The following is a 24,121-nucleotide window of genomic DNA, read 5'->3' on the forward strand; positions in this document are numbered from 1 at the left end:
AAGAAAAAAAGAAAAAAAATTACATCACAAATTGTAAAGCTGTATATAAATAATAGTTATTTAGATACTTTTTGCCTATGTGAAATACTTTTAAAAATTCTTTTATTCCTTGTGTTGACAATATAAGTAAAATAAGCATTATATAAAAGTCAGTGGGAGAGTTCCCATTGTGGCTCAGTGGAAACGAATCTGACTAATATCCATGAGGACGTAGGTTTGATCCCTGGCCTTGCTCAGTGGGTTTAAGTATCTGGTGTTGCCATGAGCTGTGGTGTTGCCATTAGCTGTGGCTAACTTATTTGTTCTTTAGTAATACTGTGAAATAATGAAGGGGAGATAAATTCAGCTGCTTTTTTTAACTGCGACTTATGGAGGTTCCCAGGCTAGGGGTTGAATGGGAGCTGTAGCTGCTGGCCTCTGCAGCCACAGCAACGTGGGATCTGAGCCATGTCTGTGACCCATGCCACAGCTCAAGGCAACCCTGGATCCTTAACCCACTGAGCAAGGCCAGACATAGAGCCCAAGTCCTCATGGATATTAGTGATAATTCGTTTCCGCTGAGCCACAACAGGAATTCCTCAGCTGCTTTTTAAAGTTTTTCCAGAAAGTAAAACTTTACGTGAGATAAGACTCATTATTATAAATAGTCTCAGAAAACAGAAAGAGCTATTCTCACAGTAGTAACTGTAAAAAAAAAAAAAAAAAAAAAAAGGTAAGTATGAGTTTGTTATATTTATTATACTCTTGATACTGCATAGAATATGGAAATTGAGATTGCTCTACAGTTATTGAAAGAGGGATAGCAGTATGGAAAAGGAGATTAAAAAATATACTTTTAGAAAATAATACAGTGTTGTAAATCAACTATACCCCAATAAGATTTTTAAAACATACATGCTTTTAATTGTAACAGTATTACTTTAGTGATTTTATTTTCCCACCATGTCTATAAAAACTATCTTGACCACAATTTATCTTCATACTCAAGAAGAAACATTACTGACATAAAGTTTGCATAGAATCTCAGAGTGATATTAAACACCTCTGACTCTTGAATCTAAGTTTATTTACTAAAGTTACTTGAGTGTATGTAATGCATTACAGTGGGCGAATTGGAACTAGTGTACAGAGGTTCATGATATATCCATTCATGATATAAGAGGTATATGTCCTCATTAGTGCTTAAACAAGATTCTTTCATTTATATCTTACCAGATAGCTATCTAATTTTTAAAGCTCTTTTATGAAAAAACTTAAGAATATTCTATCTTGTCCTTTCAATTAGACTATTCTGATATATGGCTTTAAAAATAATTGTAAATGAAATTTCATTGTTAGATTATATATATATGTATATATGTGTATTTATTTTTAGGGCCACACCTGCGGCATATGGAAATTCCCAGGCTAGGGTTCACATTGAAGCTGCAGCTGCCAGCCTGCTCCACAGCTGCAGCAACATGAGATCCGAGCCACATCTGCAGCCTACACCGCATGCATCTGCGACCTATATGGCAGCTTGCAGCAGTGCTGGTTCCTTAACCCACTGAGCAAGGCCAGAGATCAAACGCACATCCTCATGGATACTAGTCAGATTTCTAACCCACTGAGCCATAACGGGAGCTCCACATTGTTAGCTATCTTTAATTGTCAACTATGTTCTTTATCCCTGTAGGGATTATCACATATGTTCACTGCTTAATTAATATTTAAGGAGTTCTCTTTGCGGCTCAGAGGTTAACAAACACAACTAGGATCCATGAGGATTTGGATTCAATCTCTGGCCTCTCAGTGGGTTGGGGATCTAGTGTTACTGTGAGCTGTGTTGTAGGTTGCAGACACGGCTTGGATCCTGTATTGCTGTGGCTGTGGTGTAGGCCAGCAGCTATAGCTGTGATTCGACCCCTAGCCTGGGAACTTCCATACGCCATGGGTGTGGCCCTAAAAAGCAAAAAAAAAAATAATAATAATATTTAAGAATTTCATGGTGTATAGAGTGTTCCAGATATGAAGCAAGGTGAGTTCAGGTTATAGAAAAACTTAGATTTTCCTGCATGGTACCTACAGTTCATAGGGTGGTAAGGGAAGTTAGTAAGGGTAGGGTCAGATTTTCTTAAATCCTGTTGTCAGAGAATTTTTGGAAACTTTATAATAAAGGAGTGACTTTTGTAACTGTGGTTGCAGTGTGAGGTGAATTACGGTTGAAAAGGACATAGAGAAAGAAAGATTGGTTAGGGGAGTTTAAGTGAAGATGAGAAATGGAAAGCAAGAATAAGCCAAATTTAAAGAATATTTAGGTAGTGGAAGTGAAAAGACCTAGTGATTGACAGGAAGCGGATAAGAATGACTCCAGCTCTTCTACTTTATTGGAGAGATGGATGGTTAAGCATGGCCATTAACCCAAGGTTGCAGAAAAGTTGGAAAAAGAAAAATAAGTTAATTCCTGATGTTTTATGGATATAGCAGCTCTGACCAAGCACCAAAGTACTTGTCTAAGATCACATTGTTTCTTTATTGTTCATTAAGAACATTTTTATTTTATCATTATTTTATTTTTCAATTAAAGTAACATTGATTTGTAGCATACCACAATAGCAGCCAGAGCCACAGCAGTGACAGTGCTCCATCCTCAAGCCACTATACCACAAGAGAATGCCTAGATTTCATCTTTTTTATTGCTGAGTAGTATTCCAGTGTGTGTGTGTGTGTGTGTGTGTGTGTGTGTGTGTGTGTACCATACTTTTTTTTTTTTTTTTTTTGGTCTTTTTGCTATTTCTTTGGGCCGCTCCCATGGCATATGGAGGTTCCCAGGCTAGGGGTTGAATCGGAGCTGCATCCACTGGCCTACGCCAGAGCCACAGCAACGCGGGATCCGAGCCACGTCTGCAACCCACACCACAGCTCACGGCAACGCCAGATCCTTAACCCACCAAGCAAGGGCAGGGACCGAACCCACAACTCATGGTACCTAGTCGGATTCGTTAACCACTGCGCCACGACGGGAACTCCTACCATACACTCTTTATCTGTTTATCTGTTGATGGACTTAGATTGTTGCCATTTCCTGGGTATTGTGAATAATTCCACAATGAACATGGAGGGCGCACATTTAGATTAACCTTTTCAGATTAGTCTTTTCCTATTTTTGGAGTATATGCACACAAGTATATATACACAAAAGTAGGATAGCTGGTCGTATGGTAGTTCTTAATTTTGGGGGGAATCTCCATACTCTCTTCCTTAGTGGCTGTACCAATTTTTATATGAGGATTCTCTCTTTTCCACATCCTCTTCAACACTTGTTATTTCTTGCCTTTTTGATAGTTACCATTCTGTCAGGCATAAGGTGATAGTTCCTTGTGGTTTTGATTTATATTTTCCTAATAATTGATGATTTTGAATATCTTTTCATGTGCCTGTTGGTCATCTGTATGTCTTATTTAGAAAAACCTCTCTTAGGCTCCTCTGCCCATTTCTTTAATCAGGTTTTTTGTTGTTGAGTTGTTTGAGTTCCTTGTATATTTTGTACATTAACCTCTTATTGTATGTATCATTTAAAAAACATCTTTTCTCATTCAGTAGGGTCATTGTTGTGTTATAGATGGTTTCCTTGGCTGTGCAGAACCTTTTTAGTTTGATACGATCCATTTGTTTACTTTTGCCTTTGTTTCACTTGCCTGAGAAGACATAGCTGAAAAAATATTGCTAAGACTGTCGTCAAAGAGCATAGTGCCTATGTTTTCCTCTAAGAGCTTTATGGTTTCAGGTCTTATATTCATGTCTTCAGTCCATTTTGAGTAAATTTTGTGTATGGTGTGAGATTGAGGTCTAGTTTCCTTTTTTTTTTTTTTTTTTGCCTGTGGCTGTTCAGTTTTCCCAACACCATTTGTTAAAGATACTATTCTTTTTCCACTGTATGTTCTTGCTCCTCTGTCGTAAATTAATTTTCCGTATGTGTGGGTTTATTTCTGGGCTCTCTCTTCTGTTCCATTAATACAAGTATCTTTTTGCTGCTAGTATCATGCTGTTTTGATCACTGTGGCTTTGTAAGATAGTTTGAAAGCAGGGAGTATATGTCTGCAGCTTTGTTCCTTTTTCTTAGGATTGCTTTGGCTATTTGGAGCCTTTTGTTGTTCTTTATAAATTTTAGAAATTTTTATTCTATTTCTGTGAAAAATATCCTTGGGATTTTGATAAGGACTGCATTGAATCTGTAATAAGGACATTTTAACAATGTTAATTCTTTCAGTCTGGGAGCACAAAGCATCTTTCCATTTATTTATCTTTCTCAATTTTTTTTAACAGTAAAAGCATATAGTTTATAACTAGAAATCTTTCTCTACTGTGCCCCGGATATAACTCCCATCAGCCTTCAAAATCCTGAGGCAAGAAGGAGCCTAAGCTGCTGAAGCTTCTCTAGCAGTTTTCCTTGTTCTCCCCAGGGTACTTTTACAAATATTATCATTTTCTATTTATACAATAAAAAATATTAGGAAGCATTGCTCTAATTATTTCTCATCCTCTAAATGAATATCTTCATATTTTAAATGTAGATTTTCATATTAAGAAAATTTTTATTGAAATATAATTGATTTATTTAATTGTACAGTGGCATTATTTAATTATAATTATCATAAGTTCTTTGATGGAGAGGAAATCAGAATCAGATCTAAGAAGACTTCAGCATTCCAAGAATGATGTCAAATGACCCCCTTCATGGTGGATTATTAAATACAGTCCTATAACTGTATTATTAATAACCATTTCTCTCCATGGTACAATGTAAAGTCTATAATGTCTTGTTTATCACATCACCTAGAATGGTGTAATGCCTTTATTGAAGAATCAATGAGATGGAACAAATTGTAAGGATATATTTATATAGTTACACTGTTTTTTAACCAATTTATGCATTTTATATTTTACTTATTTTCAGAGGGTGTATTATTTTTGTTATGCTTACCAGTTGTTATTCTTTTTACTATGCTATATAAAATATTTAATGGTATATAAGGCTTTCTTCTTTATAAATTTTAGTTGCATAATATAACAATTTAATATAATGCTAATTTTAAAGAAAAATTGAAATGTAATAGATAAAACTAAGTAGTAAAGATGAAAGCCATAAAATTGGGATAAAGTATAGAATAAATTTCCTATTTGTCTCAGCATATTTTCCATTCCACTTCTCCAGTGGGAGTCACTTAATCTGTTTCTTAAGATCCATGTTATAATAATCTGTGTGAATGTAATTGTGTGTAAATGTATGTATTTATTCTGTAAAAAAATAAAAATTAAAATTAAAAAAAAAGAAATATAATTGATTTATAATATTATATTAGTTTCACAGCATAGGGATTTAATACATTTATAGATTATAGTCCATTTAAGTTATTACAAAATAATGGCTATAATTCTCTGTGCTGTACAATATGTCTGTGTTGCTTACTTATTTTATACATAATAGTATGTCTTTTCATCCCATACCCTATCTCACCTCTCCCCAAGATTTTCATATTTAGATAACATACTAACCATAGCTACTATTTATTGAGTATACATAAACAGATGTATCACATACATTGTAGAGAGAATTAAGTGGGACATCTTATGAGGTTGTAGGCATTAGTACCTGCATGTTACAAATGTGGAACTGAGATAGTGATCACTTGTGATTTGTCAATGATTTCAGCCTTTTTAACTGGTGAAGTTAGAAATGCCTGACTCTACCGTGTAATGCAGACTTCCATCTTCCTGGTTGAGGGAGGCTATGAAAACTGACAAAAGACTTCTTATTGAAACTCTCATTTTGGAGGTAATTTATTTAGAAAAGAAACTCGGTCTTTTTTTGATTTTTTTTTATTACCTAATGAATTTTATTACATTTATAGGTATACAATGATCATCACAAACAAATTTTACAGCATTTCCATCCCAAACCCTCAGTGCATTCCCCTACCTCCCAACTTGTCTCATTTGGAAACTATGTTTTTCAAAGTCTGTGAGGCAGTATCTATTCTGGAAAGAAATTCATTGTGCCCTTTTTTTAGATTCCGTATGTAAGTGATAGCATTTGATGTTGGTGTCTCATTGTATGGCTGACTTCACTTGGCATGGTAATTTCTAGGTCCATCCATGTTGCTGCAAATGCTATTATTTCTTTCCTTTTAATGGCTGAGTAATATTCCATTGCGTATATTGATCCACTCATTGTAGATGGACATTTAGGTTGTTTCCATGTCTTGGCTATTGCATATAGTATTGCATGAACATTGGAGTACATGTGTCTTTTTGAGTCATGGTTTTCTCTGGATAGATGCCCAGGAGTGAGATTCCTGGATCAAGTGGGACTTCTATTTTTAATTTTCTGAGGAATCTCCATACTGTTTTCCACAGTGGTTCCACCAATTTACATTCCCACCAACAGTGTAATAGGGTTCCTTTTTCTCCACAACCTCTTCAGCACTTATTGTTTGTAGACTTTTGATGATGGCCATTCTGGCTGGTGTAAGGTGGTACCTCATTGTGGTTTTGATTTGCATTTCTCTAATGAATAGTGATGTTGAATATCTTTTCATGTGTATTTTGGCCATCCGTATGTCTTTGGTGAATTGTCTGTTTAGATTTTTGCCAATTTTTTAATGGAATTGTTTGTTTTTTTGGTATTGAGTTATAGGAGGTGTTTATAAATTTTGGAGATTAATCCCTTGTCAGTCGATTCATTTGCAAAATTTTCTTCCATTCTGTGGGTTGTCTTTTTGTTTTGTTTAGGGTTTCCTTTGCTGTGCAGAAACTTTTCAGTTTAAGTCCCATTTGCTTATTTTTGTTTTTATTGTCATTACTCTAAGAGGTGGATCTGAGAAGATGTTGCTGTCGTTTATGTCAGCGAGTGTTTGGCCTGTGTTTTCCTCTAAGAGTTTTATAGTGTCTGGTCTTATATCTAGGTCTTTAATCCATTTGGAGTTTATTTTTGTGTATGGTGTTAAGAAGTGTTCTAATTTCATTCTTTTACATGTGGCCAGTTTTCCCAGCACCACTTAATGAACAGGCTGTCTTTTCTCCATTTATATTTTTGCCTCCTTTGTCATAGGTTAGTTGACTGTAGGTGTGTGGGTTTAATTCTGGGCTTTCTATCCCTTTCCACTGATCTATATATCTGTCTTTGTGCCAGTACCATATGGTTTTGATGACTGTTGCTTTGTAGTATTGTCTGAAGTCTGGGATCCTGATTCCTCCAGCTCCATTTTTCTTTTTCAGGATTCTTTGGCTATTCTGGGTCTTTTGTGCTTCCAAACAAACTTTAAAATATTTTGTTCGAGTTTTGTGAAAAATGTCCTTAGTAATTTGCTAGGGATTGCATTGAATCTGTAGATCTCCTTGGGTAGTATAGTCATTTGGATGATATTGACCCTTCCAATCCAAGATCATGGTATGTCTTTCCGTCTGTTTGTGTCATCTTTGATTTCTTTCATCAGTGTCTTATAGTTTTCAGAGTACAGGTCTTTTGTCTCTTAGGTAGGTTATTTATTCCTAAGTATTTTATTCTTTCTGATACGATGGTAAATGGGATTGCTTCCCTAATTTCTCAAGAAACTCAGTCTTTTAAGAGAGTTTACAAACCCTACTTCACGCTTAAGGGCTGAGTGTGGATCATTAGAACTTATAAAAGCACTTGAAATTTTGAAAATTAGGAAAGAGGTGTTCATTTTTCTAGAAAATGGTGTAATTTTTTGACAGGGCCTCCCTCTCTGACACTGCTCTCCCGGGGCCCAGGCTCTCCACTTGTAACCAGAGCCCATCCCCTCTCTGCTGCTCAAGGACACACTCCAGCAGGTCTCCCCTTTGTCTCCTAAATGGCAGTTTGCCCCTGTCTACCATGTAGAAACATATTATTTTCCTCATCTTTAGAAAGTCTCTTTTATCTCCACTTCCCCTCCGGCCACTGCCCCATTTCTTCGTTCCTCTTTGTGGCCAGAGTCTTGCAGAGAGTTGATATACTTATTCTGTAGCCCCGTTTTTGAAAATCCACTACCAAGCTTTCCCCCCATACCAGTCCCACAAAGCTGTTCTTATCAAAGGCCCCTAAAGACCTTCATGTTGCCAAAAGCCTAGTGGTCAGGTTCTCAGTTCTCATCTTACTTGACCGCAGCAGTTTTTGTCTTTTTTTTTTTTTTTTTTTTTTTTTTTTTTGTCTTTTTTCTATGGCCTCACCCGCAGCATATGGAGATTCCCAGGCTAGGGGTCCAATCGGAGCTGTAGCTGCCGGCCTATGCCACAGCCACAGCAATGTGGGATCCAAGCCACCACATCTGTGGCCTACACCACAGCTCATGACAACGCCAGATCCTTAACCCACTCAGCAAGGCCAGGGATCAAACCCGCAACCTAGTCAGATTCACTGACCACCGAGCCATGATGGGAACTCCATCGCAGCAGTTTTTCATACAGTTGCTCGCTACATACTCCTAGAAACACATTCTTTAATTGCCTTCCAGCGTCCTACACTTTGACTGTTCCCCCTCCTCACGGTCTGTACCTCCTCTCTCTCTTTACTGGTCCTCCACATCTCCTTGCCATCTTTTGCAGCTGCCTCCATTGCATTTCCACTTGGTTATCTAATAAGCATCTTAAGTTGAACATGCCCAGAGCAACTTCTGTCCCTCAAACTTGCTCCGCCTTCAGTCTGACCCAGTGCAGTTAAAGACAACTCTAGCCTTCTTCTTGCTCAGACCAAAAACCCTGAGGTCGTTTTATTCATTAGCAGATCCTTTTGGTTGTGTCTTCAAAATGTATGATTTTTTATCATCTCACAGATACTATGTTAGTCCAAGCTATCATAATCTCTTGCCTTAATTACTGTAAAAGCCTTTTAAGTGGCCCCCAGCTTCCTTCTGGGTTCCTGTTAAACAGCAAGTCAAGTTGGATCACTCCTCTGCTCAGATAAAAAGGCAGCCCATCTCACTCAAAGTTTAAATGATTAAAACGGCTGTGCTTCTGTGATCTGGGCCCAGTTGTCCCCACCCTCATTTTACTGCTCTCTTCTAATCGCTTGCCTAATCACACTGCCTCCCTTACCTGTTAGGCACGTCTCCACCTCAGGTCCTTTGTATTTATAGTTCCCACCACTTAACCCAGCACTTCTGGATGCTCTAGAGCCCTATCTCATCACTTTCTCCCTATCTTCAAATGTCACCTGCTCTCATAACAAAAGTTATGCTCTCTCATAACTTTTCTGACCACTCCGCTTAAAATTGTGAAAGCCCCCACTCCTCCCACACCTGCTACGCATTTTCTCCAAAACACTCAGGACCTATGACACACATTTGGTTTCTTTCTTACTAGAATGTAATCTCCATGTGAGTAGAGATTTTCCTCTGCTGTTCAGTGTACATGACTGAACAACATAGACTGAACATAGACTCCTATGTACCAATGTCTACTCTATAGTAAGCACTCAATAAATGTTTGTTGAATGAAAGAATGAACTGGTGTTACTCTTGAGGAATTAGACTATTTGTTTACATGAAAACCTACACAAAGATTTATAATGAGATGGATTTGATCAAGACCAAGCATGCTTACTGACATTTGTGTTAACTCAGTTAACCATCCACCAGTCACCTGGTTTCATTTTATTACATTTTATTCCACGAGCTGCTTTTTAAACCTCAGTACATTAATGTATTTTAAACAAGTGTTTTACATTCTGATTCTTCCAAATTTTCATAATTAAAAAAAATCATTTATTTTTGGCTGAAGTTTTCATGTCTATGAAATGAAAAATATCTGCTTGGGCACCAACTCAAAAGGATAGGAAGGTTTAGCGTGTTCAGTCAACAGTGATCTCAAGAAGTTTCAACTCTTAAAATAGACTTCCTCCCAAGAAATTGTGTTACATAAAATTTCTACTTTGCTCTGCTCTTCAGGTCCTGTTCATTCACTTTTCAACTATCTATGTTAATTAAGGGAAAAATGATCAGTCATTGATTATATAATTGCAAATAATCCACTTGGCATCCTTCTGTTTCATGTCATCTTTTTTTTTTTTTTTTTTTTGTCTTTTTTGCCTTTTCTAGGGCCGCTCCGCAACATGTGGAGGTTCCCAGGCTAGGGATCTAATCAGAGCTGTAGCCACCGGCCTATGCCACAGCCACAGCAATGCCAGATCCTTAACCCACTGAGCAAGGCCAGAGATCGAACCCGCAACCTCATGGTTGCTAGTTGGATTCGTTAACCACTGTGCCATGACGGAAACTCCGGTTTTATGTCATCTTAAAAACAAATACAGATGGGTAGTTTTATGTTTTGTTCAGGGAGAAGAGTCTGAAGGTAGAAGAGCTTAATTCAAATGCTTTTCCTATAAGTAAGCTTGTCATATAAACAGCCTGTTCCAGTCCCTTTTTGTTCCAGCTAGAAAAAATATGTTCACTTTTATTAACCAAAAATATTTTTACATGAAGACAAAAGAAGGAGAATAATTGTACTTGCTGAGCTCTTCTGACAACCATCATTTTTTTGGGTTTTTGTTTGTTTGTTTGTTTGTTTTTCAGTCTTTATCCTTGGTAAATTTATTTCAGGTTCTGGGGCATTAGTGATGTTTCAGTCTAACGCATGCTCTTAACATTGCAATTTTCTGATTTGTTCCTGTTAAGAGTTTCAAAGGTTACTGAAATTTTTCTTTTTCTCGCATTTTCTTTACCACTTTTCAAAGACAAATTTTGATTTGGCTTGTTAGTACTATGAATTTGATCTTCTAATAAGTAAGAAGATAGATTCCTTCATGTAGAGAAATCTGTTGCTATTGTATGTTTTGTACTGAGGTTTTTAGGTTTCAGATGTAAGGTCCTTTTGGACAAACTTACGTGTATGAAGTTATCTCTGCACAAATACACTAGATTGCTTATGAAATATATCTTTTATTTAATATTAAAATCCTTTTATTTGGAATTTAACTCTAAGCTTCTTGTTGGAATGTTACAGTTTAAGTGATGATATCTCCCAGTTGTGTTTTTCCACAAATCCTGGTTTATACCTGTTTCTCTGGCATAATTTTTTTTTTTTTTTTTTTTTTTTTTTGTCTTTTGTCTTTTGTTGTTGTTGTTGCTATTTCTTGGGCCGCTCCTGCGGCATATGGAGGTTCCCAGGCTAGGGGTCCAATCGGAGCTGTAGCCACCAGCCTATGCCAGAGCCACAGCAACGCGTGATCTGAGCCGCGTCTACAACCTACACCACAGCTCACGGCAACGCCGGATCGTTAACCCACTGAGCAAGGGCAGGGACGGAACCCGCAACCTCATGGTTCCTAGTCGGATTCGTTAACCACTGCGCCACGACGGGAACTCCTCTGGCATAATTATTAATGACACCCTCTTTTACTCTAAAAAGCATCTAATTTGAAAAATACATTATTTGGATACTAGTAATATACTCACTTTTCTTTTGCATTTTAAGTAGGATTGATAAGGTTTCTTTTCCCTTTTCTGTCATCTTTCCTCTCAGTTCACCTATACACAAATATGGGATGGATAGGGAGATAGAAATGTGTGTTTATGAGGGAATGGACTTTCATATTGTAGGGAACAATATGATAGAATTGTGTAAAACAGTTTGGGAATCAAATGTTAGCTTTCTAAAAAGCATTTCTAAGGTTGAGACATTTGAAGTTTTATATTTTAGACAAGATCGGGAGCGTTGAGGATGGTATGGCCATAGACGAAGATTTGTATTTTAGAACATTTGTTATAATGTTGGCCAACTCCAAAAATCTTCCTCTGTTATTATGATTACATTTCTATACTCAGTTTGGGCTTTAAGCCTGTAGCTCCTTTAGCTTGTACATGCTGTCATTTTTCAAGTTTGTCTTTTGGAGAACATTTGAATTCCTGCTATTCTGTAATTGTGTTTCTGTTGCATTTTCTAATGCATTTAACATTTAAAAATGGATAGTTTATTAGCTATATGGCAGTTATGGCTTTATCTGTGGCAGGAATCAGTCCATCTGGTGTTTCATCAAATCAGTCTGAGTTTGAAAGAGCAGGGTATAATATATTCACGACTTTTCCAAAGCTTATTTTTGATTTAACATCTATTTCAGTTAGGAAATAGTCCTATAAGTCTCAGAATGACAGAATTTCCTAAGGGGAAGAGTTCTGTGAGACAAGGAGACTCTTAAGAAAGGCCGCTTAGTGTGATGAAGAGCGTGGACTTGGCACCATACGCTTTTGGTTCACATTTGGGTTCTAACTTACTTGTCATAGTAAGTGACCATCATAGGCAAAATGCTTCTCTGTGTTTCAGCCTTCTCCTTTGTGAACTGGAGGTAGTGATAACACCTATGCTTTGTTGGATTGTTGTAAAGATTAAATGAGATTATATGTACAGTGCCTAGAAAAGCTTGTAGCCTGGGTGAGCAGCCCATTTGCTCTTACTATTATTGTCAGTGGAAGAATAATTCATTTTATCTCTCAGACTTAATTTGAAACATTAAAAATCAATTCCTAATATTAAAGGAGGTATCTCTGTCTTAAAAGGAATTATACTACTTCTTGTTAAAGTATGTAGTTTGTGGCAGGATATGAAAGGCCTGGTTTCTGATAAGAACGATTTACACAGAAATCTTACCAGCAAACACCTATGAGAGGACTTATTGGTAGAAGGCTCTAGCTTCCCAGTCATTTCGGTTTTCTCTATTTGAATTACCTTTGTTTAATTTATCCTTTAAGGTCCAACTTACATGTCTTCCTTTCATTCACTCCAGTTAAAATAATCAACTCCCGGAGTTCCCATTGTGGCTCAGTGGGTTAAGGACCCAACTGCTATCCATGAGGATGTGGGTTCAATCCCTGGCCTTGCCTAATGAGTTAAAAGATCCAACATTGCCAGGAGCTGTGGTGTCGGTCACAGATGCAGCTCGGATCCCGAGTTGCTGTGGCTGTGGCATAGGCCAGCAGCTGAAGTTCCAATTTGACCCCTAGCCTGAGAACCTCCATATGCTGCAGGGCAGCCCTGAAAAGGAAAAATAAATAATAAGCTCCCTTTATTTTTTGTTTTGTTTTGTTTTGTTTTTTACTGCTTTTTTTTTAGGACCATACCCATGGCATATGGAAGTTCCCAGGCCAGGGGTCGAATCGAAGCTACAGCTGCCATCCTACACCATAGCCACAGCAATGCCAGATCCTAGCCACATCTGCGACCTGCACCACAGCTCACAGCAACGCTGGATCCTTAACCAACTGAGGGAGGCCGGGGATCAAACCCGAAACCTCATGGATCCTAGTCGGGTTTGTTAACCACTGAGCCACGAAGGGAATTCCCTGTAGTCAGCTCCCTTTCTTTGTGGTTATAGAATTTTTGTTTATGCCTTAATGGAGCACTAATTCTAGTTAGCTGGATGATAGAGATTGTGGCCTGGTGAAGGCATCCGTGCCCTCTAATCATATCTCATCTCAGAAGCCTTAATTTTAGCTTATTCTGAGTTTTATTTTATCCCCTGTGACTTGTTTTTCCTTCCTTTCTTCTTTCCTTCTTTCTCCCTCCTTTCCTTTCCCTCCCTCTCTCTCCTTCCTTCCTTCCTTCCTTCCTTCCTTCCTTCCTTCCTTCTTTCTTTCTTCTTCTTTCTTTCTTTCTTTCTTTCTTTCTTTCTTTCTTTCTTTCTTTCTTTCTTTCTTTCTTTCTTATGTTGAGATATAATTGACACACAGTACTTGTATAGTATTTTATAGTAATTTCTATAGAGCGTAAAGATTTGACTTAAATACATCATTAAATGATGTCTACAAAAAGTTTAGTGACCGTCTATCATTCTCACATAGATACAAAATTAAAGAAAGAGAAAAATTTTGTTTTCTTTTTGATGAGAACTCTTAGGGTATACTCTCTTAACAACTTTCATGTGTAATGCACAGCAGTATTAATTGTATTTATCATGTTGTACATTATACAGGCCTACTATTTTATTTACCTTGTCACTGGAAGTTTGTACCTTTTGACCATCTTCCTCCATTTCCCCCTTACCCCACCCCCTGCCTTTTCGATCTTTTTTTTCTGAGTTTGTTTTTGAAGTATAATGACCTACAATATTATTAGATCCTGTTACACAACATAATGAGTCCCTCTTTCTGTACATTTCACAATGATAAGTCTAATTACCATTTTTGCTTTTATTTATAATGCCCATTGTTGCATAAAGGAAATGTAGTAGGGACTGAAGCTTTTTTCATCTGCCAACTAATCATTCATGATTAATTAGTACTGTAAATGTATCTACTTGGAATTTTGCTACTGAAATAACTTACAGAATAAAAAGCTATAGTATCTGAGAAAGGAAAATTGCAATCAATTCTGGATGATTTCCTACTAAAATATGTAGATCATCTAGGGTGGAAAAATGTATAAATGTTTAATATACTCTGAGAATTTCATTCTGCCTATAAAATTAAAATCTCCTGTTTCAGTTAATTTGTTAATGGTGGAATATTTTTTGAAGCCCTTTGCAGTCAGGGTGGTATAATAAAATAATGATACTGTTCTGTGATACCTACTTTAAAATATACCTCCACTTAGATAATAGTATACAAAACTTATTTTCTTTTTGATAAAAGTTAACTATACTTCAGTTTTTTTATTGCTATTTTATTTCTTGCTTATAAGATATTTTACTGATGAATCTCTGTTGATTGACATGTTTTAAATTTTAAATTTGTTGTTACCATCACCATGCAAAAGATATCATCAAATACTGGCACAGCAAATATAACTACTAAGAATTTATGTCTACTAGTTATTAGATTGATTTATTCAAACCGTGTGGGTTTCCATGACTCCCTACTGACATTCTCCATCAATAATAAAAACCAAATTCTAATATCCAGCCCAGTTCTTTATAGGAGACAGGTGATATGATGTAAAAAACACTCCTTTGGAGTAAGACATAACTGGGCTCAAATTATGGCTTTAACACATAGGCTGTGTGACTGGGGCCTAGGGACTTGAGCTGTCTAAACTTGAGTTTACTCAGCTGGAAAGTATGTTAGAAAAACATAGCTTCGAGGATTTGTAGGGATTAAGTGAGCACAATCATTTATGTTACACTCCAAATTTATTTAAAATCCTCTGTTAGAGGATTTTTAAAAAATTAAGTGACTCTTTGAAAGAAGCTGACTGTTGGTATTTTTCTGATCCAAACTTCCACTTTGATTTTAAAAAAACAAACAAGATGTGATCTTTGAAGGCCCCTATCTGGCTCTATCATTTCTAATCACTCACTGTTGTTACCTTTTTTTTTTTTTTTTTTTTTTTTTTTTTTTTTTTTTTTTTTCCTTACTTTTTGACTTCCACCTACCCACCCCCTCCCCCCCCCACCCCCCCCCCCCCCCTCCCCCCCCCCCCTGTCTCGTTCCCTCCCACCCTTCCACCTTTTGGACATTCCCCTGCAAAGTAACTGAATGTATATGTGTGTCTTTCTGTCCATTTCCGTTCCTGCTATCATCAGCACTGTTAAGTGATGACTGATACTCTGGCCGCATACTTCTTTGAGTGCTGTGTGCATGCTGACCTTCATCTCACTCCACTTCACACAGCTGCTCCATTGGTCGCACCCTGGATCTTAGGAACTGAACTTCTAGCAAAAGCATTATTCTGCTTAGAATCACTGCCCTCTGACAGCATCTCTGGTTTGCCATCTTTCCTCTACAGCTACTTCCACCTAATCTGTTAGTCATCTCATCAGGACTTCAAGTCTTTTGTCCTCGCTTACTTTCTCCTAACCTCAGTCCCATGTTCCCCTCTCTCCCCTTAGTGGAGACTCAAGTGGGACCCAAGGTCCAGCAGTTCAGCTGTTCTCGTGCGCTTATCTACCTTCATTTCTCTGTGGATTCTTGTGATCTCTATGTTGTATCTCTATAATATTTTATATTGCATTCGTTAACCTCTCAAACCTCAGCTTTCTTATGGATAATATGTTGATCATTATACCTGCCTCTTTAGATTATGTTAAGGATTAATTGAGTTGCTATATATAAACACTGTTTAGCCTACCTTTGAACTGTGTGGAAACAATTCTGGAAAAGGTAGCACGCTATTTAGAGATTAGACCATGTTTGTACCTACACTGCTCTGTGCTGCTGGAGAGACGCATCAAGCCAGGCACATTCATTTAGTCTACACTGTGGGTCACAAACCTCTGGGATATCCCTGAGACTAGAAGTTAGTCCAACTCCAAACAAGCCCATTTAAGAGTCTTTAAAAGGCAGATACTTGTGTATTTGGAATAACTGAAATGTGTGTTTAAATTTTAGGAGCCTCCGAGAAGCAAGGGATAATGCTTTGGCTGAAAAGGACCGAGCAGTGATGGCTGAAAAGGATGCTCTAGAAAAACATGATCAGCTGTTAGACAGGTAAGCATCCTGAAAACAGAAATGTTAAAACTCTTAAAGTTTTGTACCTTTTTCTTTTTTTTTTTTTTTTTTGGTTTTGGTTTTGTTTTTTTTGCTTTTTATGGCTGCACCCATGGCAAATGGAAATTCCCAGGCTAGGGGTCGAATCGAGCTACAGCTGCTGGCCTGTGCCACACCACACAGGATCTGAGCAGCTACTGCAACTTACACCACAGCTCATGGCTATGCTGTATCCACTGAGGGAGGCCAGGATCAAACCCGCATCCTCATGGATCCTGGTTGGGTTCGTTAACCTCTGAGCCATGAAGGGAAAGCCACTCTTTTTGTTTAATGTATCTTTTTAATGAAAGTTTAATTTTCATTTCAGTTGAAGTATGATTTAAATGTAATACTTTGCATGTGTAATGATTGCATATATTGAAATAAGATACAGGACAATTCAATCCTCTAGAGAGTTTCCTTATATCCCTTTGGTCAGTCTCAACCTCCATCCATGAAGGGGAAGATACTTTGTGATTTATGTCACCATAGCTTAGTTTTGTCCTTGATGGACTGAAAATAAATGGAATTGTACAGTATGTACCTTTTTGTATCTAGCTTCTTTGACTCAACATTGTATGTTTTGAGCCATTATATGTTGTTTCAGTAGTTCATTTCTTACTGTTGCTGGGCATGAATGTGCCACATTTTGTTTATTCATCCACCTGTCAGAGGACATTTAGTTTGTTTCCAGTTTGGCGCTATCGTGAATAAAGCTGCTATGAACATTTTTATACAAGTCTTTTTGTAGGCATATGTTTCTACTTTTTTTGGATAAATATCTAGAAATGTACCTTCTAATCATCAGGTAGATGAATGTTTTACTTGAAAGAATGAAACAGATTCGTGGCACAGTTAACGAATCACTAGAACATGGTGGGTTGGTTGTTGCTCAGTGGGTCGATTGGCGTTGGTGAGCTGTGGTGGTGCGAGCGGCTCGGATCCGCGTTGCTGTGGTCTGGCTACAGCTGATTCAATAGCTGGAACTCATATGCGTGGACGCCAAAAAACAACAAAAAAAAAAAAAAAAAAAAAAAAAGAACTGCCAAACAACTCAAAGTTGTTGGACCTTTTTTTTTTTTAACTTTTTAAAGTTTTACTGAAGTAGGTTTTTGATGTATGACAAAGTGATTCAGTTTAACTTGTACACACATCCATTCTCTTTCAGATTCTTTTCCCACATAGATTATCACTGAATATTGGGTAGAGTTCTTTGTGTGGTATAGCAGGTCCCCTTTGGCCAGTCATTCCATATACTCCAGTGTGCATATGCCAATCCCAACCTTTAGTTCATCCCTCCTCTCCCCACCCCTGTCCCCTTTGGAAACCCTAAGTTTTTCAAAGTCTGTGAGTCAGTCTGTTCTGCAATTAAATTCATTTGTATCCTTTTTTTTTTTTTTAGATTCCACATATAAGTGATATGGTCTGATGTTTGTCTTTCACTGTCTAACTTCACTTAGTATGATAATTCATAGGTTCATCCGTGTTGATGCAAATGGCATTATTTCATTCTTTTTACGGCTGAGTACTATTCCATTGTATATATGTACCACACTTTCTTTATCCATTCTTCTGTTGATTGACATTTAGGTTGCTTCCATGTCTTGGCTGTTGTAAATAGTGCTGCAGTGAACACTGGGCTGCATATATCTTTTCAAATTAATGTTTTTTCCCAGATAGATGCCCAGAAGTTGGGTTGCTGACCCTATGGTAGTTCTATTTTTAGTTTTTTGAGGATATCCATACTGTTTTCAATAGTGGTTGTACCACCAGGAGCGTTAAGACAGTTCCCTTTTCTTCACACCCTCTCCAGCATTTATTGTTTGTAGATTTTTTGATGATGACCATTCTGGCTGGTATAAGTAGTTTTGATTGTATTTCTCTAATAATTAGCAATGCTGTGCATCTTTTCTTGTGTTTGGGGGCCATCTGTATGGTTATACCATTTGTATACTCAGTTTATTTTTGAAAAATCTGTATGTTCTGGTGCAGGTATGTTGGAGGTAGGAGAAGAGAGAGACTAAATCATCTTTAATTTATCAATAGAAAGTATGTTAAATTGCCTAGTTAAAAGGAAAATCACTGATAAATTTTCAAGTAAATATAATTACCTCATTAAACAATGTATTTTAGTGGTTCAAAATATATGCAAAGTAAACACTGGTTATCTTTCTTATTTTTAGATTTTTCTTTTGAAATAATTTCAGACAGAAAAGTTGCTAAAATAGTACATAAAGTTTTCATTTACCTTTTGCATACTGAAATGTGAGATTATTAAAAATAATCTCAGTGGGTCTTTTAATAGTTAAATGAAGATTGCAGATTCATGGTTTAAGCAATACAGGAAACTAAAAATTCAGGCATGTTTTCACATAATTAACCTATCATTAATCCTCTAGAATGTCAAAATCTTTTAGAATTGTTCAAAATGTTACACTTCAAAATTCACATCAGTCTTATAAACTTGACTCATGGAGAAATTTTAACAAATATAATAATGAAGAGATCTTTTCTATAATGTAAAAATATGTTGCTTCCAAAGATCTTAATATAAAATTGAACATGTATAAATCAACTGTTTTTATTAGCATGCTTTTGCAATTTATCTTAAAATTATCTTTTATTACATATAATCCTTCCATTTATAAATCTTTGTGATTTCCACTACAGATTTACGTGGCTTTTTGTTGATATTAGTTTTGAGTGTGATATATTTACTAATGGCTCTAGAATAATATTTATGGACTCATTAGCAAGCCTTAAAAGAAAGTATAAGATTTTAGCTAGTAAACCAGAATGTATATGCAGGGAAATTTTCATAAATTGCTAGCTTGGTATGTTTTCATGAGTTTGGAAAGAAGAGAATAGTAAAATTGACCATAAAATTGACTATTTTATATTTATTCTAAGCTCTGTAATGTTCTGAACTTTGACATCTAAAATCCTTCTTCTCCTACTTGTCCATACAGTAGCAACTGGTATTCATCCTAAAGGCCATGGGAGGAAGTTCCTGTCGTGGCTCAGCGGAAATGAACCTGACTAGTATCCATGAGGTTGCAGGTTTGACCCCTGGCTTCACTCAGTGAGTCGGGGATCTGGTGTTGCTATGAGCTGTGGTATAGGTCACAGATGCAGGTCGGATCCTGGACTGCTGTGGCTGTGGTGTAGGCTAGCAGCTACAGGTCTGATTCAACCCCTAGCCTAGGAAGTTATATATGCTGCAGGCGTGGCCATTAAAGAACAAAAAACAGAAAAAAACTCAAAATAAGCTGGGTTTTAATAAAATGCTTAAAACAGCTAAAGGTTCCCGTCTGTTTTTTGAGCTATAATATCAACAAGCAAAGAGAAAATCCCTTAGGGTTGTAATGTTGCTAGATGATTTCAAAGAAGTAGGGTTCTAGATGTCCCCACAATTTAATTCTTCCTTAATTACTCTCTAAATTCACTATAATGCTTGTCAAAAATTTCAAAAGACTTTTAGTGAAACTTGACTAACTCCAAAATTCTTTTTCAGAATGGCTGTGATGATTCTTGTGCCTTTACTCTTGCACATGAATTTTTGTAGTTATATTCTTCATGTTAATACCCTTCATCCATACAGAGTTCACTTTGCAATATGCTGTAGGTAGAAAACTAATTTAATTATTTTGTTCACAAATGTACCAGTTTCCTTAAGTTTACCTGTGCATTTAATGGGATCTAAATAAAAATATGAGCAAGATTTTTTCTGTTTAATCTACACTCTACCTTGGCTCTTATATTGGGTGATGTAGGTCTACACAGGCCTTTTGGGACTGGCAAGGGGAAGTGAGTTAGGGATGCATTTGGGTTAAGTGGTTTCCAGTCTCTTCTGTTTATAGGTAAATTATCCTAGCCATTGCTGAGTAGCAGTGGCTTCCAGAAATATGCAGATTACCCCTGATAATAGGTTGCAGATATGTTGTGACAGATAGGAAAGTACCCATGACTAGAACCAGGGATTGTTGGCCTTCTTTCTTCATGGAAGGATATGCAAGATGCAGTAATTCATCCTTTATTTGGGGTTTTTTGGTTGTTTATTTTTTGGTTTTGGGGGGCTTTTTTGTCTGCGGCGGCGAGGGCATATGGAAGTTCCTGGGCCAGGGAATGAACCCCAGCCACTGCAGTGACAACACTGGACCTTAACCCATGTCTGCAAGAACTCCCTTCTTTATTTTGGAAGGGTTGCCCTGGCAGTTCTCAGACCAGTGGATACTTAAACTTTTTATTGACATGGTGTGTTCGCAAATTTCAAAGGGTTTTCCTTCCAGCTTTATTGAGGTATAATGGACAAATAAAATTGTGAGATATTGAAAGTATACAATGTGATGATTCGATATACATATACATTGTGAAAGGAGATTCTCCCCTCATTGAGTTAATTGACTAACTATCAGTCCACATAAGTACTTTTTTTTTTGGTGGGAACATTTAAGTTCCACTCTCTTAGCAAATTTCGATTATACAATATGGTGTTATCAACTATAGTCACCATGTTATACATTAGATCTTTAGGCATTACTTATCTTTCAGCAAGATTTTTAAAATGAGATATCAATTTTCTATGGTTCACAAGGAAAAATTAATATATTTCTTAAATAATAAGACTTGAAAGTCAAAATTACTCCTTGATCCATGGGCTGCAGAATGGATATGTTAGATGGCACAAAAACAACATTCATCTTGTCCCATCTATCCTCAGAGCTGTTGGTTAGCTAAGTGCACTGTCAGTGAGCAGTGATATTTTGAAAGGAATCCTTTTTTTTTTTTGAGATTTCAACAGTGGGCTTAAAATATTCCTTAAACCATATTGTAAACAGATGTGCTGTTATCCAGGTTTTGTTGTTCCATTTATCAAGCACAAGCAGAGTAGATGTAGCACAATCCTTAGGGGCCCTAGGATTTTCAGAACAGTTAATGAGCATTGGCATCAACTGAATGTCACCAGCTTCACTAGCCCCTAACAAGAGAGTCCGCCTGTCTTTTGATGCTTTGAAGCCAGACATTGACTTCTCCTCTCTAACTAAGATAGTCCTAGATGGCATCTTCTTCCAAAAGAAGCCTGTTTCATGCACATTAATAATCTGTCATTTATTGCAGCCCCCTTCATCAATGATCTTAGTAGATCTTCTGGATAACTCGCTGCAGCTTCTACCTCTGCACTTGCTGCTTTGTTGTGCCCTTTTACATCATGAGGATGACTTCTTGAATTTCATGATCCCATGAACCAACAAGTTTCAGATTTTTCTTCTGCAGCTTCCTTACCTCTCTGAGCCTTCACAAACTTGAAGAGACTTGGAGCCTTGCTCTGGATTAGGTTTTGGCTTAAAGGAATGTTGTGACTAATTTGGTCCTCTATCCAGACCACAAAAACTTGCTTCATATCAGCAGTAAGACTCTTTTGCTTTCTTATTATTTTGTGTTCACTGGAGTAGCACTTTTAATTTCCTTCATGAACTTTCCCTTTGCATTCACAATGGCTAACTGTTCCACACAAGAGGCCTAACTTTCAGCCTGTCTCGACTTTCAACATGCCTTCCTCACTAAGCTTAATCATTTCTAGCTTTTAATTTAAAGTAAGAAACATATGACTCTTTCTTTCACTTGAATACTTTGGAGGCCACTGTAGGCCTAATTTCAGTATTGTTGTGTTTTGGGGAATAGGGAGGCCCAAGGAGAGGGAAAGAAGAGAAACTGGGAAGTTAGGCAGGTGTCTGTAAATGACCCTAAGGGCTAAGCTGTGTGCAGTCTTGATGCTGTTCTACTGAATGATATGATCAGAGTTTCTCAGGTTTAGAGCAATTACTCTGGAAAAATGAGTGATGAAAAGACACTAAACTGATAAAAGGGAGATGGATAGTTCAGAGATTATTATAATTTTCTGTCGTGTATGGGCATGATTCATGATGCCGCAGAACAGTGACAGTGGTAACGTCAAAAATCACTATGGGAGTTCTGTTGTGGTACAGCAGGTTAAGGATCCAGCATTGTTACAGCAATGGCTGAGGTGCAAGTTCGATCCCTGGCCTGGGAATTTCCATATGCTGTGAGTGTGGCAAAAAAAAATCATATGATCTCAAATATAAATAACAAATATAACAAATACAATGATAATGGAAAAGTTTGAAATATTATGAGAATTACCACAATGGGACACAAATACAAGGTGACTAAATGTTGGAAAAATGACGCTGATAGATTTGCCTGATGCCACAAATCTTCCATTTGTAAAAAATGCAGCATCTGCAAACTCAGTAAAGCAAAAGGACAGTAGAAGGAGGTATATCTCTGTAGGCTTAGAATTGAAATGATATGGAGGTATTATGTTGCTGTAATAGAAGTTATATCTAGAATGTGGTTGGTGACTGTCTTATTTGTAGAATCATGCTGGGTCTGGACACCCAAGCTCTAAACTGAAGGTCTCAAGAGGGAAATGACCAAAACTGTTTAAAAGATTAGAAAATGTCTTATTAGCACCAGATTATAACTGTTTACAAATGTTTAAAATGTGTTTTTCTCACATCATAATGCCTAAAGTGGGAGAATAGGGACCACTGGGTAAACATTCCAAGAAAGAGTAAAGATAAACTTTCTAGTGGGGCTTTTCAAAATGGATTGGCATCGGGTATATTCTCCATCAGTAGAAATGTACAGGCATCAGCTGGCAAAGTGTTCACTAGGATTGAGTTTATAAGGGTTGGAACATCAAGTAGGCAGCTTGATGAGTCTAAAGTCCCTTTTGATCCTGAAATAATCTGTAGCAACAGCTCAGAAGAGTTAATACGCTGGTTAAGTTACCATGTAAAAGAAATGGTGAACCCAAGCTATTTTTTTTCTTTTTTTCTTTTTTTATTTCCTTAATACATTATTATTATTGTTGTTATTTTTACTGTACAGCATGGTGACCCAGTTACCATGATGCATTCTTTTTTCTCACATTATCATGCTCCATTGTAAATGACTAGACATAGTTCCCAGTGCTACACAGCAGGATCTCATGGTTAATCCCTTCCCAAGGCAACAGTCTGCATCTATTGCCTTGGGCTCCCAGTCTATCCCACTCCTTCCACCTTCCCCCTTGGCAACCATAAGTCTATTCTCCAAGTCCATGATTTTCTTTTCTGTGGAAAGGTTCATTTGTGCCCTATATTAGATTCCAGATATAACCTATTTTGCGAGTAGTTTTATATCTCTGTAGTTCACTTTTCCTTTTTTTTTTAAATAAAAACCTAGTGTATAGCACTATTATTTGAAAAAAATACTATAAATTTTTTTAATATCCACTGAAGTTCTTTTGAGTATAATTTACCTAGGAGTAGTTTGGGAATATCATGTTTTTTTTTTTTTTGTATATAGTGAAACCTAAGGAAAATATTTTTGTTTTATAATTATACAAAAATTTTTATTTTCAATTTTTGAGTTTTTAATAATCAAGTATGGGATTCTGGCTTCTTTTGTATCAGAATCAGAATAAACAAATGTGTTTCAATCTTTATATGCATTGTGATTTCCCTGAATCATGCTGAAGTAAAGCCTAAAATATGTCTATACACAATTTTTAGTCAAATATAATTAATCTCAACTTCCTCATTTATACTGAAAGTTTTACTTTATCAAATGTTTCATTTAATGATTAAACAACTTGTGTTATTATAAAGAGAGACATAAGG

The 24,121-nt window shown here is 36.8% G+C and overlaps 1 protein-coding gene across 7 annotated transcripts in view; it reads left to right on the forward strand.

Moving 5' to 3' along the window:
* Window positions 1-24,121, forward strand: part of PIBF1 (progesterone immunomodulatory binding factor 1) — a 286,663-nt gene that overhangs the window by 70,894 nt on the left and 191,648 nt on the right. For all 7 annotated transcript variants that reach the window (XM_021065663.1, XM_021065658.1, XM_021065659.1 and 4 more), the window contains exon 10: window positions 16,296-16,394. In XM_021065663.1, the coding sequence (XP_020921322.1) occupies window positions 16,296-16,394 (99 nt within the window). The remainder of the gene's footprint in view (window positions 1-16,295; window positions 16,395-24,121) is intronic.

This window comes from Sus scrofa, chromosome 11, assembly GCF_000003025.6.
Source record: "Sus scrofa isolate TJ Tabasco breed Duroc chromosome 11, Sscrofa11.1, whole genome shotgun sequence".
NCBI classification, from domain to species: Eukaryota; Metazoa; Chordata; class Mammalia; order Artiodactyla; family Suidae; genus Sus; species Sus scrofa.